The 20416-nt window shown below is 37.9% G+C and overlaps 1 protein-coding gene across 2 annotated transcripts in view; it reads left to right on the forward strand.

Annotated features, from left to right (window-relative positions):
• The window catches only part of PLPPR5 (phospholipid phosphatase related 5), a gene marked incomplete at its 3' end in the record, with an annotated part of 128611 nt that overhangs the window by 41813 nt on the left and 66382 nt on the right, over nucleotides 1-20416 (forward strand). For both annotated transcript variants that reach the window (XM_081224345.1, XM_081224346.1), the window contains exon 3: nucleotides 5524-5774. In XM_081224345.1, the coding sequence (XP_081080471.1) occupies nucleotides 5524-5774 (251 nt within the window). The remainder of the gene's footprint in view (nucleotides 1-5523; nucleotides 5775-20416) is intronic.

Consider the following 20416-nt stretch of genomic DNA (forward strand, 5'->3'; position numbering starts at 1 on the left):
TCGAACATCACGAAGGACAGGGAAAATAGCTGGACAAATAAAAGAAATGCTGTATTTGTTAATTATCATAAGTAGCACTCCATGAACTACTTCTGAGTTGTTTTTTGTTTTTCCAAAAAATGGTACAAAAACCATTTTTTATAGAAATGTATTGGTGATTTTATTAGGGGACAAGATTTCCTGATACTTTAAATCTCAAATTCTAGCACCAATGATATGAACATTGACAAATTACTGAAAATCATCTCAATTCAAAAGACACGTGGCCAAGACAGGTTTTTGTAACTGAAACAATAAAACTTAATATAGATTATTATTTCCTGGCTTTATCAAATAAGAAAAAGTACATCTATATATACTAAATAACATTTAAGATAAATTCTGATCAGTATTAAGATTACGGATACTGTAACCCTTTGATATATTTCTCATATTGATGGGAACAAGATGAAGACTTTGGAGATATTATTCACAGATCACCTAATCTATATATAAACCCACTAAAGACTAATCAAATGTCATCATGCCTTTAAATCTCTCTGGAGACGAAAGGACTTCATATATAAGACTGTACATGTTATTGCCATCAACTTATACATTCCCCACAGCCCTCATTTATACTGTTGAAGGGATAGCTTTTATATGAAACTTTAAAAGTTATATTTTTCACATACGTCAATACTGTGTTCTTGACCCATTTAATCTTTGCATGAGAAACATTTAATAACAAAATAAGCAATACTATACTCAGAACTAAGGTATTTCAATGAAGTTGAACCTTCCTAAATATTGTTAAATTATATTATGCCTACTTAAGTAAAATACTTTTATTCATTTATGCACATATTTCTAAAGAATATACAGGCATACCTCCAAGATACTTGAGCTCAGTTCTAGACCACTATGATAAAGCGAATATGGCAATAAAGCGAGTCACATGAAGTTTTTGGTTTCCCAGTGCATATAGAAGTTATGTTTACACTCTGTTGTAGGTTGTTAATTGTGCAATAGCATTATGTCTTAAAAAATACATACCTTAATTAAAAATACTTTTAAAAATTAAAATCACTAAAAAATGCTAATCATCACCTGAGCCTTTAATGAGTTGTAATCTTTTTGCTGGTGGAGGGTCTTGCCTCAACGTTGACGGCTGCTGACTGATCAGGGTGGTAGCATCTGAAGGTTGGTGTGGCTGTGGAAACTTCTTAAAATAGGACAACAATGAAGTTAGCCACAGTGATTGAGTCTTCCTTTTACGAACGATTTCTTTGTAGCATGCAATGCTGTTTGATAGCTTTTTACCCATGGTAGAGCCTCTTTAGAAATGGTAGTCAATCCTCTCAAACCCTGCTGCTGCTTTTTCAACTAAGTTTATGAAAGATTCTAAATCTTTTGTTGTCATTTCAATAGTCTTCATAGCACCTTCACCAGGATTAGATTCCATCTCAAGAATCCACTTTCTTTCCTCATCCGTAGAAGCAAATCCTCATCCATTCAAGTTTTATAATGAGATTGCAGTGATTCAGTCATACCTTCAAGCTCCACTTCTATTTCTAATTATTTTCTTATTTCTACCACATCTTCAGTGACCTCCTCCACTGAAGTCTTGAACCCCTCCAAGTCATCCATGAGGGTTGAATCACCTTCTTTCAAACTCCTGTTTAATGTTAATATTTTGACCTCTTCCCATGAATCATGAATGTTCTTAATGGCATCTAGAATGGTGAATCCTCTCCAGAAGGTTTTCAGTTAACTTTGCCCAGATCCAGCAGAGGAATCCCTATCTATGGCAGCTACAGACTTATGAAATGTATTTCTTAAATAATGAGACTTGAAAATCAGAATTACTCCTTATGACCTGCAGAATGAATGTTGTGTCAGCAGGCATGAAAACAACATTAATCTCATTGTACAGCTCCATCAGAGCTCTTGGGTGGCCAGGTGCATTGTCGATGAGCAGTAATATTTTGAAAGGAATTTTTTTTCTGAGCAGTAGGTCTCAACAGTGGGCTTAAAATATTCAGTAAGTCATGCTGTAAACAGATAATGCTGTCATCCAGGTTTTGTTGTTCCATTTATTGAGAAAAGGCAGAGTATATTCAGCATAACTCTTAAGGGCCCTAGGCTTTACAGAATAGTAAGTGAGCATTGGCTTCACCTTAAAATCACCGGCTGCATAAGCCCCAAAGAAGAGAGTCAGCCTGTTTTTTGAAGCTTTAAAGCCAGTCATTTTCTTCTCTCTAGATCTGAAAGTCCTTGATGGCATCTTCTTCCAATAGAAGGTTGTTTTGTCTACATTGAAAATTTGTTGTTTAGTGTAGATACCTTCAGTAATGATCTTAGCTAGATCTTCTGGATAGCTTGCTGCAGCTTCTATATCAGCAGTTGCTGCTTCACTTTGTACTTTCCTGTTATGGAGATGACTTCTTTCCTTAAACCTCATGAATCATCCTCTGCTAGCTTCAAACTTTTCTTCTGTAGCTTCCTCATCTCTCTCAACTTTTTTTTTTTTTTTTTTTTTTTTGCGGTATGCGGACCTCTTACCGTTGTGGCCTCTCCCGCTGCGGAGCACAGGCTCCGGACGCGCAGGTTCAGCGGCCATGGCTCACGGGCCCAGCCGCTCCATGGCATGTGGGATCTTCCCAGACCGGGGCACGAACCCGCATCCCCTGCATCGGCAGGCGGACTCTCAACCACTGCGCCACCAGGGAGGCCCTCTCTCAACTTTTATAGAATTGAAGAGAGTTAGGGCCTTGCTCTGGATTAGGCTTTGGTTTAAGGGAATATTATGGCTGGTTTGATCTTCTATCCAGACCACTAAAACTTGCTCCATATCAGCAGTAAGGCTCTTCCGCTTTCTTATCATCTTTCAAGAACTTTTCCTTTGCGTTTGAAACTTGGCTGACTGTTTAGCACAAGAGACCTAGTTTTCAGCCTATCTCAGCTTTTGACTAAGCTTCATCATTTCTAGCTTTTGATTAAGAGTGAGATGTGTGACTCTTCCTTTCACTCGTACACTTAGAGGCTACTGTAGGAGTTTTAATGGCCTAATTTCAATAATGTTGTGTCTTAGGGAATAGGGGGTCCTGAGGAGAGGGAGAGAAATATAGGGGAACTGCTGGTTGGTGGAGCAGTCAGAGTACACACATTTATCAGTTAAATTCACTGCATTGTATGGGTGCAGTTTGTGCTGCCCCCAAACAATTACCATAGTAATATTAAGGATCACTGATCACAGATCACCAATAACAAATATAATCATAATGAAAAACTTTGAAATACTGGGAGAATTACTGAAATGTGACATAGACACACAGAGAGAGCAAATGTTATTGGAAACATGGTGCCAATAGTGTTACTCAACACAGGGTTGCCACAAACCTTCCATTTGTAAAAAAATGCACTCTCTGCGAAGTCCAATAAAGCGAACCTCAGTAAAACGCAGTCCGCCTGAATGGCACACAGTAAAGTGTGCTTTTAAGTCTCTGCATGTTTCTTACTTCTTATATGATTTTATAAAATATTTAGGAAAGCTTGGTTTGTTTCTTGTTTCCTTGTTTATCATGATTTGGATGTTTCTAGTTTGTTATAATAAAATGGAAGCTTGTGCGCAAAGCATTACTGCATAATAAGACATCACTCTTCATAGTGACTTTATTCTGGAGGTCAGCACAGTGGATACACTCATGAGATCTCACTTTAATAAGTATCTTTGTAGTTAACTTCAATATTGGCCTTGGGCCTGATGCACTATTTTAATTCTAAAGCACATTTGGGAACTTCACAAGTATCAAGAGACATTTCCATATCCTTATCAAACATTCCTCTGTATTTTAAACAGGAAAACTTATTGTACCAGATAAAAAGAATGGTTTGGTTAAATAAAATGAGTACTTCTTAGCCTAGATTTCAAGAGAAGAGAGGTGAAGACTTGCCATTTATATTCCCATGCTAGACCATGAGATTTGGAAAGAGAGTATATACGGTAACATTTTATTGAGCTTTGTTCTTTTCCATTTCTCTGCTTCTGCCAGATTTCTGATTTTAGTAGCATTTACTTGTATGGCTCATGGAATGCTGGTAAGATGTAAAGAAAGCTTTTCATTGCTTCTTTGTAAGTTTTTTCAATAGAGAACTAAGGTCTTTGGTTCATGGTGGTTCGTATGCACATAGAATTTTGCTGTGTGCAGGTTTGGGTGCAAGAACCTTGCATAATGTTACATAATATTTTGAAAATGAAAAGGATAGTCATGTATCTAATCCTGGAAAGTTATTTGATCCTGGTGAGTTGCAACACAACTGCCAATAATTATGTAAAGGCTTAGGAAACAAACAATCCAGAAATATATGACAAAGAAAAAAAGCATCTAACTATCATAATAGAATTATATGACTTTTTAATGAACCGACTGTTTGGGAAGTATTATTTTGGTATAGTTTTAAAATGTCCTGATGGATTTTATTACCCCAAATTATAAAAGAACGGATTTCATTACATCGATACCACATCCTTGCTGATTGTATCTGTAAGTTTATTGACAATGATGCCAAAGTATTTATTTTGCCTATCCTATCTAAGTAGAAAGATAAGTTTTGGCAATAATGACCAATGACATTGAATTTAGAAAATATTTTTGGTATTTGAGTAAATTGGCATGTTCCTTACAAAAGGAGAAAAATTTATGTACTTAATTTTATACCTTCAGGTAAACAAAGTAAATAAATTTTACTACTGCGAAGATAATTTAAACATTATAATCTATTTGCTTTATTATTTACTAAATTGTCCCAAATTTGATAAGTTGAAACTCAAGCCATAAAAGATAAGGCAGGACTTAGCTGTTATGTGACTTTAAAAAATGTGTTTCTGATGGCGATATAGAGATTAATCTGAAAACATTCTGCTTTACTTAAGATTTTCCATGATATTTAAATGAAGACTGATGGCATTGGATTTTGCTGCTAATTGGCACCTCCAGCTGAGTTAATATCAGTTTGAATGAGCTTAAGAGGCATAATCAAAGGGAGATGACTGCTCTGCTTAATGTTAGTAAGATTTTAAAAAAATTCAAAAATAGGGAAAAAATAAAGATTACTAACATTAGCAGAAGGTGATAGACTGAACCCTCTCAAGGCAAACACGTCTCCATTTAAAAAAATCACATTATCCAAACACAGCATTAGAATATATTTTCTTCTTTTATCGTATGTCTTATAAACCTGCCGTGCATAAAAATGTAGCCAGTGGTAGACAGCTCAATATGTTAAATAATTTAACACTCCCACTGCTTCAGAAAGCAAAGGGAGGAGCTGGAGGGAGTGAAATGGAAGGAACCGTATGTATGTATATATATATATATATATATATATATATATATATATATATATATATATATATATATATATATATATATATATATATGTAGGAACTATTTTATAGTTTCTAAAATATTTCCATCTTGGTGTATTGTAAATTGAACCACAGCAAACCAAAAAGTTAAAATGGTGTGTTTTCTTCCTCAGGAATTTATACGTTTGGACTGTTTGCTACAGACATCTTTGTAAATGCTGGACAAGTAGTTACAGGAAATCTGGCTCCACATTTTCTCGCCCTGTGTAAACCCAACTACACGGCACTTGGGTGTCAGCAGTATACGCAGTTCATCAGTGGGGAAGAGGCCTGCACGGGCAACCCGGATCTCATCATGAGAGCAAGGAAAACATTTCCATCCAAAGAAGCGGCTCTCAGTGTCTATGCAGCTATGTATCTGACAGTAAGTAAGAATTAGAAACCATTCTTAGTTTGTCTTTCTGGTAATTCTCCCAAAGCAGACATTATTTCTCCCTGCCATAATGGAAGTCACAGTAACAGCTTTCTGCAGGACATTTAATTTATTTTTAATGATAGCTGTTTGTACTACGAATAAAATTAAGTCAGTTGACTCTCATGAGATTATGTGTGGGTATCTGGTTGTATTAAAAAATATAGCCATTAGCATTTCCATTGAGAATATGTTTGTCTTTATTATTAAATAGGGCTTATTGGAAACACATTTGTCCCATAGCAGTTGCCATAAACTTGTAATAGTGCAATTAAGAGAACTACCCAGGCCTCTTAGCCACCTACTCAAGTTCTAATGTTCTCTGGTGAAGGTGGGGAAAGAGGCACTCTTTTTCCAGAAAGTTCTTTTGTTATTGGTAACTATATCATCTTAATATCTCAGTGAGTGTTTTAATATTTTCTCATAGAACTAACCAAAATGCCCTTAAAAATCATATATATTTTCTTTATTTTTGAGTATTTGCCATCATTTTAGTGGTAGGAGCCAGGCCCTAAGTGCTGCTATCTTAGGACATTTAGGTGGAAGTAAGTGGTCAAAGCTGAATGCATTAATGACAGGCAGGAGTACGAAGAAGGGCAGCCTTGGCAGGCAGCTCTTGACCCCAGTATTTATATGCATCAGTCTTTCCCTCTATCACCAGAATGTGCCTTGCCTGCTATATAAGGTTGAACTCCCGAAAGTGTGCTTTGAAGGCTTTTTTCCATAGCTACAGTAAAAAGTGCAGAAAATTTTTCCTTTCAGAGTTCTCCTGTCCAACAGTGCCAATAACTACTTATGATTTCAGCTCATTGATGAGACCTCAGGACCAATTTGAAACCAAATTTGATAATTTCTAATTACTTGAAAAAACACAGAATTATTTTTACCTTCAACAAGCTATTTGATTATGGAAATGTTTCTAACGCTCCTGATGCAATTTGTCAGTTTATCTCTAAAAGAGAGAATATCTGCTGTGACACCTCTACTTGAGATTGGAAATAAAGGTTACTAAAGAAAGGACAATTGAAGAGAGGAACTATGGCATCATACATAACATTCACAATGGCATGGTAATTTTGGAGGTCATAAGGGTGTGTGCATTTTAACATTTTAAAAGTTTTTAATCCAAGCTAATCTACCACTCACTACCGGGACTTCTTTTTTTTTTGATTAAATTAATTTTTTTTTATATACAGCAGGTTCTTATTAGTCATCCATTTTATACACATCAGTGTATACATGTCAATCCCAATCTCCCAATTCATCCCACCACCACGCCCACCCCCTGCCGCTTTCCCCCCTTGGTGTCCATCTGTTTGTTCTCTACATCTGTGTCTCTATTTCTGCCCTGCAAACCGGTTCATCTGTACCATTTTTCTAGGTTCAACATATATGCGTTAGTATATGATATTTGTTTTTCTCTTTCTGACTTGCTTCACTCCATATGACAGTCTCTAGATCCATCCACATCTCTACAAATGACTCACTTTCACTCCTTTTTATGACTGAATAATATCCCATTGTACATATGTACCACATCGTCTTTATCCATTCGTCTGTTGATGGGCATTTAGGTTGCTTCCATGACCTGGCTATTGTAAATAGTGCTGCAGTGAACATTGGAGTGCATGTGTCTTTTTGAATTATGGTTTTCTCTGAGCATATGCCCAGTAGTGAGATTGCTGGGTCATATGATAATTGTATTTTTAGTTTTATTAAGGAACCTCCATACTGTTCTCCATAGTGGCTGTATCAATTTACATTCCCTCCAACAGTGCAAGAGGGTTCCCTTTTCTCCACACCTTCTCCAGCATTTGCTGTTCGTAGATTTTCTGATGATGCCCATTCTAACTGGTGTGAGGTGATACCTCATTGTAGTTTTGATTGGCACTTCTCTAATAATTAGTGATGTTGAGCAGCTTTTCATGTGCTTCTTGGCCATTTGTATGTCCTCTTCGGAGAAATGTCTATTTACATCTTCTGCCCAGTTTTTGATTGGGTTGTTTGTTTTTTTAATATTGAACTGCATGAACTGTTTATATATTTTGGAGATTAATCCTTTGTTGATTCATTTGCAAATATTTTCTCACATTCTGAGCATTGTCTTTTTGTCTTGTTTATGGTTTCCTTTGCTGTGCAAAAGCTTTTAAGTATCATTAGGTCCCATTTGTTTATTTTTGTTTTTATTTCCATTACTCTAGGAGGTGGATCAAAAAAGATATTGCTGTGATTTATGTCAAAGAGTGTTCTTCCTGTGTTTCCCTCCAAGAGTTTTATAGTGTCTGGTCTTACATTTAGGTCTCTAATCCATTTTGAGTTTATTTTTGTGTATGGTGTGAGGGAGTGTTCTAATTTCATTCTTTTACATGTACCTGTCTAGTTTTCCCAGCACCACTTATTGAAGAGACCGTCTTTTCTCCATTGTATATCCTTGCCTCCTTTGTCATAGATTAGTTGACCATAGGTGCGTGGGTTTATCTCTGCACTTTCTATCCGGTTCCACTGATCTATATTTCTGTTTTTGTGCCAGTACCATATTGTCTTGATTACTGTAGCTTTGTAGTATAGTCTCAAGTCAGGGAGTCTGATTCCTCCAGCTCTTTTTTTTCCCTCAGGGCTGCTTTGGCTATTTGGGGTCTTTTGTGTCTCCATATAAATTTTAATACTTTCTATTCTACTTCTGTAAAAAATGCCACTGGTAAATTCATAGGGATTGCATTGAATCTCTAGATTGCTTTGGGTAGTATAATCATTTTCACAACATTGATTCTTCCAATCCAGGAACATGGTATATCTCTCCATCTGTTGGTATCATCTTTAATTTCTTTCATCAGTGTCTTAGAGTTTTCTGCATACAGGTCTTTTGTCTCCCTAGGTAGGTTTATTCCTAGGTATTTTATTCTTTTTGTTGCAGTGGTAAATGGGAGTGTTTCCTTAATTTCTCTTTCAGATTTTTCATCATTAGTGTATAGAAAAGCAACAGATTTCTGTGCATTAATTTTGTATCCTGCAACTTTACCAAATTCACTGAATAGCTCTAGTAGTTTTCTGGTGGCATTTTTAGGGTTCTCTATGTGTAGTATCATGTCATCTGCAAACAGTGACAGTTTTACTTCTTCTTTTCCAATTTGTCTTCCTTTTATTTCTTTTTCTTTTCTGATTGCCACGGCTACGACTTCCAAAACTATGTTGAATAATAGTGGTGAGAGTGGAAAACCTTGTCTTGCTCCTGATCTTAGAGGAAATGCTTTCAGGTTTTCACCATTGAGAATTATGTTTGCTGTGGGTTTGTCATATATGGCCTTCATTATGTTGAGGTAGGTTCCCTCTATGCCCACTTTCTGGAGAGTTTTTATCGTAAATGGGTGTTGAATTTTGTCAAAAGCTTTTTCTGCATCTATTGAGATGATCATATGGTTTTTCTTCTTCAATTTGTTAATATGGTTTATCACATTGATTGATTTGTATATATTGCAGAATCCTTGCATCCCTGGGATAAATCCCACTTGATCATTGTGTATGATCCTTTTAATGTGTTGTTGGATTCTGTTTCCTAGTATTTTGTTGAGGAGCTTTGCATCTATATTCATGAGTGATATTGGTCTGTAATTTTATTTTTTTGTAGTATCTTTGTCTGGTTTTGGTATCAGGGTGATGGTAGCATCATAGAATGAGTTTGGGAGTGTTCCTTCCTCTGCAATTTTTTGGAAGAGTTTGAGAAGGTTGGGTGTTAGCTCTTCTCTAAATGTTTGATAGAATTCACCTGTGAAGCCATCTGGTCCTGGGCTTTTGCTTGTTGGAAGATTTTTAATCACTGTTTCAATTTCATTACTTATGATTGGTCTGTTCATATTTTCTATTTCTTCCTGGTTCAGTCTTGGAAGGTTATACCTTTCTAAGAATTTGTCCGTTTCTTCTAGGTTGTCCATTTTATTGGCATAGAGTTGCTTGTAGTAGTCTCAGGGTGGTTTGTATTTCTGCAGTGTGTGTTGTAACTTCTCCTTTTTCATTTCTAATTTTATTGGTTTGAGTCTTCTCCCTCTTTTTCTTGATGAGTCTGGCTAATGGTTTCTCAATTTTGTTTATCTTCTCAAAGAACCAGCTTTTAGTTTTTTTGATCTTTGCTATTGTTTCTTTGTTTCTATTTCATTTATTTCTGCTCTGATATTTATGAGTTCTTTCCTTCTGCTAACTTTGGGTTTTGTTTGTTCTTCTTTCTCTAGTTCCTTTAAGTGTATGGTTAGATTGTTTATTTGAGATTTTTCTTGTTTCTTGAGGTAGGCTTGTATTGCTATAAACTTCCCTCTTAGAACTGCTTTTGCTGCATCCCATAGGTTTTGGATCATCGTGTTTTTGTTGTAATTTGTCTCTAGGTATTTTTTGATTTCCTCTGATTTCTTCAGTGATCTCTTGGTTATTTAGTAATGTATTGTTTAAGCTCTATGTGTTTGTGTTTTTTAACATTTTTTTCCCTGTAATTGATTTCTAATCTCATTGTGTTGTGGTCAGAAAAGATACTTGATATGATTTCAATTTTCTTAAATTTAGTGCAGTTTGATTTGTGACCCAAGATGTGATCTATCCTGGAGAATGTTCCAGGAAGAAAGTGTAATCTGCTGTTTTTGGGTGGAAAGTCCTATAAATATCAATTAAATCTAGCTGGTCTATTGCATAATTTAAAGCTTGTGTTTCCTTATTAATTTTCTGTTTGGATGATCTGTCCATTGGTGTAAGTGAGGTGTTAATGTCCCCCACTATTACTGTGTTACTGTCGATTTTCTCTTTTATAGCTGTTAGCAGTTGCCTTATGTATTGGGGTGCTCCTGTGTTGGGTGCATATATATTTATAATTGTTATATCTTCTTTATGGATTGATCCCTTGATCATTAGGTAGTGTCCTTCTTTATCTCTCGTAACATTCTTTATTTTAAAGTCTATTTTATCTGATATGAGTATTGCTACTCCAGCTGTCTTTTGATTTCCATTTGAATGGAATATCTTTTTCCATCCCCTCACTTTCAGTTTGTATTTGTCCCTAGGTCTGAAGTGGGTCTCTTGTAGACAGCATATATATGGGTTTAGTTTCTGTATTCATTCAGCCAGCCTGTGTCTTTTTGTTGGAGCATTTAATCCATTCATGTTTAAGGTAATTATCACTAGGTATGTTCCTATGACCATTTTCTTTATTGTTCTGGGTTTTTTTGTAGGTCCTTTTCTGTTCTTGTGTTTCCCACTTAGAGAAGTTCCTTTAGCATTTGTTGGAGCGCTCGTTTGGTGGTGCTGAATTCTCTTAGCTTTTGCTTATTGGTAAAGCTTTTGATTTTTCTGTCGAATCTGAATGAGATCCTTGCCAGGTAGAGTAATCTTGGTTGTAGGTTTTTCCCTTTCATCACTTTAAATATGTCCTGCCACTCCCTTCTGGCTTGTAGAGTTTCTGCTGAGAAATCATCTGTTAACCTTATGGGAGTTCCCTTGTATGTTATTTGTGATTTTTCCCTTGTTGCTTTCAATAATTTTTCTTTGTTTTTAATTTTTGTCAGTTAGATTACTATGTGTCTTGGCATATTTCTCCTTGGGTTTATCCTGCCTGGGACTCTCTGCACTTCCTGGACTTGGCTAACTATTTTCTTTCCTGTGTCAAGGAAGTTTTCATCTATAATCTCTTCAAATTTTTCTTGGGTCCTTTCTCTCTGTCTTCTCCTTCTGGGACCCCTATAATGCGAATATTGTTGCATTTAATTTTGTCTCAGCGGTCTCTTAGGCTGTCTTCATTTCTTTTTATTCTTTTTTCTTTATTCTCTTCCACAGCAGTGAATTCCACCATTCTGTCTTCCAGGTCACTTATCAGTTCTTCTGCCTCAGTTATTCTGCTATTGATTCCTTCTAGTGTATTTTTCATTTCAGTTATTGTATTGTTCATCTCTGTTTGTTTGTTCTTTAATTCTTCTAGGTGTTTATTCTTTAATTCTTCTAGGTCTTTGTTAAACACTTTTTGTATCTTCTCAATATTTGCCTCCATTCTTTTTCTGAGGTCCTGGATCATCTTCACTATCATTATTCTGAATTGTTTTTCTGGAAGGTTGCCTATCTCCACTTCATTTAGTTGTTTTTCTGAGATCTTATCTTATTCCTCCATCTGGTACATCGCCCTCTGCCTTTTCATCTTGTCTATCTTTCTGTGAATGTGGTTTTTGTTCCACAGGCTGCAGGATTGTTGTTCTGTTTGCTTCTGCTCTCTGCCCTCTGGTGGATGAGGCTGTCTAAGAGGCTTGTGCAAGTTTCCTGATGGGAGGGACTGGTGGTGGGTAGAGCTGGGTGTTGCTCTGGTGGGCAGAACTAAGTAAAACTTTAATCTGCTTGTCTGTTGATGGGTGGGGCTGGCTTCCCTCCCTGTTGGTTGTTTGGCCTTAGGCGACCCAACACTGGAACTACCCGCCTCTTTGATGGGGCTAATGGCAGACTCTGGGAGGGCTAATGCCAAGGAGTACTTCCCAGAACTTCTGCTGCCAGTGTCCTTGTCCTCATGGTAAGACACAGCCACCCCCCACTTCTGCAGGATACCCTCCAACACTGGAAGGTAGGTCTGGTTCAGTCTCCCATGGGGTCTTTGCTTCTTCCCCTGGGTCCTGATGCACACACTACTTTGTGTGTGCCCTCCAAGAGTGGAGTCTCTGTTTCCCCCAGTCCTGTTGAAGTCCTGCAATCAAATCCCACTAGCCTTCAAAGTCTGATTCTCTAAGAATTCCTCCTCCCGTTTCCGGACCCCCAGGTTGGGAAACCTGACATGGGGCTCAGAACCTTCACTCCAGTGAGTGGCCTTCTGTGGTATAAGTGTTCTCCAGTTTGTGAGTCACCCACCCAGCAGTTATGGGATTTGATTTTATTGTGATTACACCTCTCCTACCATCTCATTGTGGCTTCTCCTTTGTCTTTGGATGTGGCGTATCTTTTTTGGTGAGTTCCAGTGTCTTCCTGTTGATGATTGTTCAGCAGTTAGTTGTGATTATGGTGCTCTCACAAGAGGGAGTGAGTGCACGTCCTTCTACTCCACCATCTTGAACTAATCTCCTCTTTATTACTTTTCACTACCTGGACTTTTTAAAAATCCCATCAAGAAAATTTTTATAGAGTTAAGGATCAAATCCCATCCTATCCATTTTCTCTTCTGACTTCTGTACAATTTTCCAGTTACAGTTTCCTTCTTACGCTCACTCTGCTCCCAACTGTGTTCCTCTAATTTCTCCTGATTTCCGCTACACATTTGAAGGTGCTTCTAGACTTTATATGAAATCTTCTAAGCCATGCGTATTCTTTCCTATTCACTAAATTGCTTGACTGCGTGTTCCACCTCTCCTAGAATATGGAGCATTCAGCCTTAATGTGAAGATTTAAAAGTTGAGTGAATCAGGAGCCATAAAAGACTTTTCAATCATTGTCATCACATCTAAATCTGATGTTTGTATTTGTATCTGGGTATGAATTGTAAATGTATCTGAATATACACATGTGATCAAGCCAATGACTTTAGACAAATTTTGGAATACTCTCTGACCCCAAATATTGTGACATGGTTATCTTAGCACTGATATAGATGTTAGATTTTACTGTGTAAGCAGGGTGTGCCAATGGTGGTGAATGTGTTAGTATAGTGAGATACTTGGTCTTTTTATTCTGCCAAATGGTGTGTCTGCTGGCATTTGTTTTAGCAACTTCTTACTTTTTTTTTTTTTTAGCAACTTACTTAAAGACATTTATTTAAACTGCTTCTGAATTAAAAGCCACACTGTTCTAGTCTGTAATAAACATTTGGAGATGTTTTAATAATAATAATTATTATTATTAGCAAACATTTATTGAGCATTTGCTATATGCCAGGCATGAGTGCTTTACTTTTACTAATTTATTTAATACATTATTAGTTCTTATTTATGTATTTTAAAATTTGTTCTTTATTTATCATTATTATTATTGTAATAACTGATTATTTGTATTAATTTATTGAATCCTCATAACAACTTCATGAAGTATATACTATTATTATGCACATTTTACAGATGAGGACACTCAGAAAGTGAAGTAACTTGCCCGGATCCATAGAACCACACTTTTTCCTGGCTACAATGATTCTAAATGTTCCAGAGAGGCAATCATTAAATCATATTAGCCCTAATATGTGTGTGGTTAGCTGAATTCCCTCCTGGTCCTACATAATTTCAGCATACATAAAAGTTAAAACCAAAGGTTCAGGTGGTAGATATGTTTAGAAAAAAAAATTAATAACACTCCAGCATTTGGAATTCTTCTATCGTTAAACAGCGGTTCAGACTAAAAGTCAGCATTCCTGCTTGTAATTACATTGAAGGGTACCGCTGTCCTTTTAACAATAGATTCTGTTCTCTGCTAACTGCTTTTCTCTCTTCTCCACCACCCCTTTGTGTGTGTAAGTGTGGGCGGCTGCCATGGCAACTCTGAATATAACTCCTACTGCAGATGGAGGGAGTAGTCAGGATTTGCTGTTCTGTTTGAACCTGTACATATATTTCTTCCCAGCTTCACTGGAGACACCTTGGGGAAACTTTATAAGATAAATGTTGGGGTGTTTCAAATTAATACAGTCTCATGAAACACTTGCCAGAATTTTGACATGTAGGTAAATAGGGGAAGACAGCCATATATTCAGTATTCTCTGTGGAAATAAGCTTATTGCTATATTTAGGGAGAGAGATTTGTTTAATGTGGTGAAGGTGTTATAAATGTATGTAAACACATAAATAAAAATAAATGAGCCCTATGAGGAACTATGTGAATAAGAACTGAAGAATATTTTCCTGCTGCTTCTCTTTGTGGATTAGTAAATAAAATTAAGGAACTTGAACTCTTCCTTAGCATCTGACTTTAATTAAGGCTTTGGAGATAATTTGATCACAGAGTTGTTCTCTTTTGCTTTACTGAGAACTTTCAGGAAAAAAGAAAATCCTATGCCTATTTTTGCAAATGCTGTTGGTTTCCCAGGAAAAAGTTCTAAAGATTATTTAACCCTCAACCATTAAATTTATAATTCAGTGTTAAGTTGCATTAGAATAATATTTAAATTTAGCTGTGTGGTATTTCTTTTCATATAAAATGGATAAACTTTTTTTGATTAAAGTCAAATGAACTCCAGAGTTGAGAATGAGACATAATATTTGGTGACTTTCCAGTTAACCTCATAAACCATTGAAACAAAAAGTCGTGGAATGGTCTCTTTCGGTCACTTCCAATTCTGGCCTTAGATTTTCTGAAAATCTTTTTTAAAAAAGGGAAGGGTCAGCTACATTTATTGAATATTAGTCTTTTCCCACTGTCTGTTGCCACGTAACAAACCACCCTTAACCTCAAAACAAGAATTTGTTATCCTCAGGACTCTGTAGGCTGACCTGTGGTTTTCTTGGTAGTCAATCCTCTTTGCTTCTCTCGTGGGTCGCACTCAGCTGACCAGTCAGCTGTGGGTGGACTGAGCTGGCACAGCCCCAATAGCTGGGCTCTCTCATTCTCAAGAGGCCTTTCTCACAGGTTGTTTTCCCTGACAGAATCTTAGAGCAGCCTACCAAAAGGGCAGAGGTCCAAGCTGTAAGGTATCTTGAGGCATAGGCTCCAAAACTTGTTCAACATCCCCATCTCTGTATTCTCTCGATCCAAGCACATCACAAGGCCAGCCGAGATTGATGGGGATGGAGAAACAGTCTCCACCTGGAGATGGGAGGCACAGAAAAGTCAGATTATAAAGAGCTGAATATGCTGGGAAAGGAGGAATTTGTGGACATTAAACAATTTACTACAGTCTTTTCCCAGAATATTAGTGGAAAGCTCTAAAATATCATTTTCTTCTCTTCTTCTTCCTCATTGTTGGCAGATCATTCATATCATCCTACTGTCACTTCCCACATGGCCATCTTTTATAATAAGCTCACAAGGTCCCACATGCAGCAATGACTGCTTGCAGGCTGCCAAGACCAGAGTTAAATAAACACAGCCCACTGGTGTGTCTACCCCTCCTTTTGTGATGTTTTACCTAATTCTGCACAGGGGCACGAGCAGGCCTTCATTCTGGGGTACAGGAATTTGGGGGAGCATGCTTATTACTTGCAGCAGTTGGCTCCATAAGACTGACTGGTCGGGGACTGCGTTTGGAGAAGAAGGATTGGGGTGGATAAAAAGAAAAGCTCTGGGCTGCCTTCACAAATTTGTCTTCACTGGCTGGTGAGACCTGGCTGCCCTCAGAAAGCCAATCCTCTAAATCTTCCCTGCTCAGGAGTAATTTAACACTGAAATGTATAAGGTCCCTGTGCTCTAGATTTCAAATGAGCAAATTTTAGTCTACTAGATAATATATCAAAAAGTATTTACTGGGCTTCCCTGGTGGTGCAGTGGTTGAGAGTCCACCTGCTGATGCAGAGGACATGGGTTCGTGCCCCGGTCCGGGAAGATCCCACATGCCACGGAGCGGCTAGGCCCGTGAGCCATGGTCGCTGAGCCTGCACGTCCGGAGCCTGTGCTCCGCAACAGTAGAGGCCACAACAGTGAGAGGCCTGCGTACCGCAAAAAAAAAAAAAAAAAAAAAGTATTTACTGACCACCAACTCATAATGTGGCTGCTGTGCTATTACTTGACTACCTGTGCCACAGCCACTGATATTAGCCGATTGACGGTTCTGCTGTCAGCCTTCAGCTATGCGTTATTGGTAACAGGTGGGGAAGGTACGAAAGGTATCCGCAAAGTACCCATGGGGTTCCAGTATTTTCATTACCATAGACCCCTTTTATAGTTTACCTTCCCCCCTCCACTCCTCCATGAACATGTCTTTAAATCTTCTATTTAACACATTAACATTTTCCCATCGCAACTTAGGCCCAGATATTAGACAATGGTCCATAAGAGTAAAACTATAATATGCTGCTTTGAAACTGCACAATACAGTTATTAAAATTGCACACATACAATTATTAAATAACAAGCAGTAAATGATTAAAGACACATGGATACTCTGCCTCTTCACCTTAATTTTACCTGGCTTCTGTAAGTGACACTTATACCTGGGTATTCTGTGATTGACTTGTGGCTTTGTAGTGGCATCTGGTTTTCTGGTCACATCACAAAAATTCCTGTGCGTTCCACAACATATCAGAATCACTCAGCAGCATGAGATCACCAGTGTCGCCAGCTGACTTAGTATAGTTCCAGCCAAAAGCAAAGAGTATTGACACTTTAGTTAGTGCGTGTGGGCTTATTATGGGTAAATATACCATTCTGTTAGGTTCATTGAAATATTGAAAAATATGTTGTGGCATTCCATTAATACATCTGGGGTTTCTTAGGTGTTAGCAAACTTCAGCTTGGGGATTGCTGGCAGCACTTGCACATTCTAATTAGGAAAAGAGGACTTACTATCATTGGACAATATAATATAAGATAGCCAGGGCTGCATTATGACTTTTGTAGGCCCTAGGCACTTACGTGTGCCTTCATAGGCCCCTTCTGCCATTAAAAAAAAATGACCTCATTACTATAAAAACAAATTTGTACATAATATACGTTAAACATTTTCTTTAATATTCACTTTTTCCTTCTGATTTTAAAAGATATTAAGACAGTTTCATGGGACCCTAGAAGTATCACTGTGCCTACTGGAGAAGTTTGTCCTGAGAATGGTACATAATAAAGCTCTAAATGAAATATGATTGTTAGTGTAGCAGGTAATGTCAGTGGGAGCCACGGAGTGTCCAGGAGGGAAGAGATCATTTCTGACAAGCACCATAGGGAGAGCTTCAGAAGTAAGTGGTACTTGGGATGGGTCTTGGAGATGAATATGATTTGAATAGGTAAAGAAGAGGCATTCCAGGTAAGGGGACAGGGAGAGCAAAGGCCAGGAGCAAGAAACAGCAGATACAATTAGGATGGACAAGGGGGGGAAGCTCACATTAGGAGTATATGGTGTGTGTGTGTTGAGGGGGGGGGATGACCGTGAGGTTTAAGGATTAACAAGAATAAATAAATCAGAAAGACCTTGTAAACCAGCCTGAGGCCATATGCTTGAGTTAATAAGCAATACAGAGTAAAATAACGTTACAGAAGCAGTTCTTTTGAATGATTTTATTTACTTCAATTTCATTAAATATATATTGAGTACTTAGAATGCATCCAGCCTGTACATACTGATATCAACTCCTTCTGAAGTTTAAAATGGCCTGATAGAGAGTAAAGAGGGAATTAAAAAGGAAAGAAGCTAAAAGTGTAGGGAATGTTTTAAGGTTGTCAATCCTTAGACATGAAACGATAGGGATTTAAATTCAGCTGGTTTTCTTAAGATTGAAAGCCCTAATGCTGATGAGACCAGAGTCAGATGATATGAAATGTATAGATTCAAGCAGCTGAGGGATCCCTAAGCATTTTCTCTAAGAGCACAGGAATAGGAAAGTCAGACCTAGACCTAGAGCCAATGCTCTGACGTGCACCTCAGGGTTTATACACCACCACCAACTTACTTAGATGCTATGGCTAAATGTAGTCAAGTCCCTGGGACCAATTTTTGTATTTCATACTGCTTCTGTATTCCATCCTCCTGTTCCTCAGCTTCCATTTATTAAAAAGTAACTGTCTAGCATCATACTAAGTACTGTCTATGCCTTAATCTTCACAATGGCTGGAATGAGTTTGGCTGTCTTCATTTTAAAGGTAACAAAGCTGAGGATACAAGAGGCTAATTAACGTGATCAAAGTTATTCAGCTAGTATTTGTTAGAGCTGGGACTGTGACCCAGGTCGGTGTGACTCCAAAGCCAGTATTTGGTCTCTTATATCACACTACCTCCTGAGATGTGCCCCAGTGAACAGAAGGCAGCTACATTCTGAGTTATCTTCAAAGTCCAGTACCTTACATATAGTAGGTGAAGAAAACTAGTTAGTTGATTTTAATTGAAATGTTCCACAATATGAATTAGGAAGGTTGCCAAAAAAGTATGCAGTCCATAAGTTCCTGTTTTGTGTCCTATTTTCCAGTCAGCCAGGTAGCTCAAACACTAACAGTTATACAAATGGTGATTGTTACTGGACTTTAATTGTACTTTGATTTTAAGCGAATACATATTTTATTCTTATGAACCTTAATTTTGAATATCTGTGTTCTGCACATTGTTTGAGATGTTAAAAGAACTTCAATTGCTTTTTTTTTTTTTTTTTTTTGTGGTATGCGGGCCTCTCACTGTTGTGGCCTCTCCCATTGCGAAGCAGAGGCTTCGGACACGCAGGGTCAGCGGCCATGGCTCACGGGCCCAGCCGCTCCGTGGCATGTGGGATCCTCCCGGACTGGGGCATGAACCCGTGTCCCCTGCATCGGCAGGCGGACTCTCAACCACTGCGCCACCAGGGAAGCCCTTCAATTGCTTTTAAAATGACAATTTCTAAGTTATCTTCAACTTCTTTACAATGTACCATAATTGGCGACATAATAACCTAACTACCACTGGCCATGCTTAATGCTGATTAGACCTCTGTGGTAGGCAATATTACTTTGATGTTACGGGCCAGAACTGTATTCATAAGTGTGGAATGTGTCTTCCCAAGGCTCTAGTGTGCTAACCACCTCTTGTTTATCTTGCCTGATCAGAATGATGTCTTGGATGTAAGGATCAGTATGGTGGTCTGTGAGATGTTCAGAATATCCACCTCACTTCAGACTATGATGTGGCAAAGAGTAGGAGAGTTAACATAGCACTGACATAAACTGTGATGTAAGGAGTTGCTCGTTCCATGTGAATGTGAACCGTTTCTCATCCTCTTTCTTGAATGAGATAGAAAAGAACACATTTGACAAATCAATGGTCACCACTACTTGGTTGAAGATTCAGTAGTCTACATTCATTCTCCAGGATCTGTCCAGACTGATGAATTAAATGGAGATGAGGAGGCCTACCACCTCTGCATTCTTAAGATTCTAATCAGTGGCATTAAATCTTCACCATCTTCCCTTTCCTAATGCAATATTATCTTTTATTTATTATCTTGGCAGGACTGGGAGAATATAGTTTCATAAGCTTCCAATTGAATTACCCAATACTCCAACTGCCCAGGGGAAAATGACCACTGGGTGTGCTCTCAGACCTAGTAAATCCACTGTGAGCCAGACTTTGGCCTGGACTCATTTATTTAGTCCCTATGTGACCCTACTCTACCATGAGGCCATGATGATGTTAATTCAGGTGTCCAGGTAACAATGTCCATTGGGATCCTATGTCCAATAGTCCTCAAAATATCTGGATATTCTCTTTTCCCCAGTGTAGTCACCCGAATGAATGGTCACAGGTCCTTTTGGGGCAGGACTGGGAAAATCATTACAATATATATACTTTCTGTAGTTTTGCAGGTCCTTCCCTCTGGAGACCAGCTGCCTCTTCCGTCAATGAGTTTGATTCAGGTCTGATAACTGCAGAAAGGAGTAAAACTTTTTATTTCAGCATCCACTCTCAGCTCTGCATTCTTGCTTTCTTGTGATTATATATTAAGTAGTCTGATTGGCTCCCCATCTATTTTGCCCCTAGGGAAGGCTATGAGCTATCAATC

Source organism: Mesoplodon bidens (genome assembly GCF_964165515.1).
Source record: "Mesoplodon bidens genome assembly, chromosome: 2".
NCBI lineage: Eukaryota > Metazoa > Chordata > Mammalia > Artiodactyla > Ziphiidae > Mesoplodon > Mesoplodon bidens.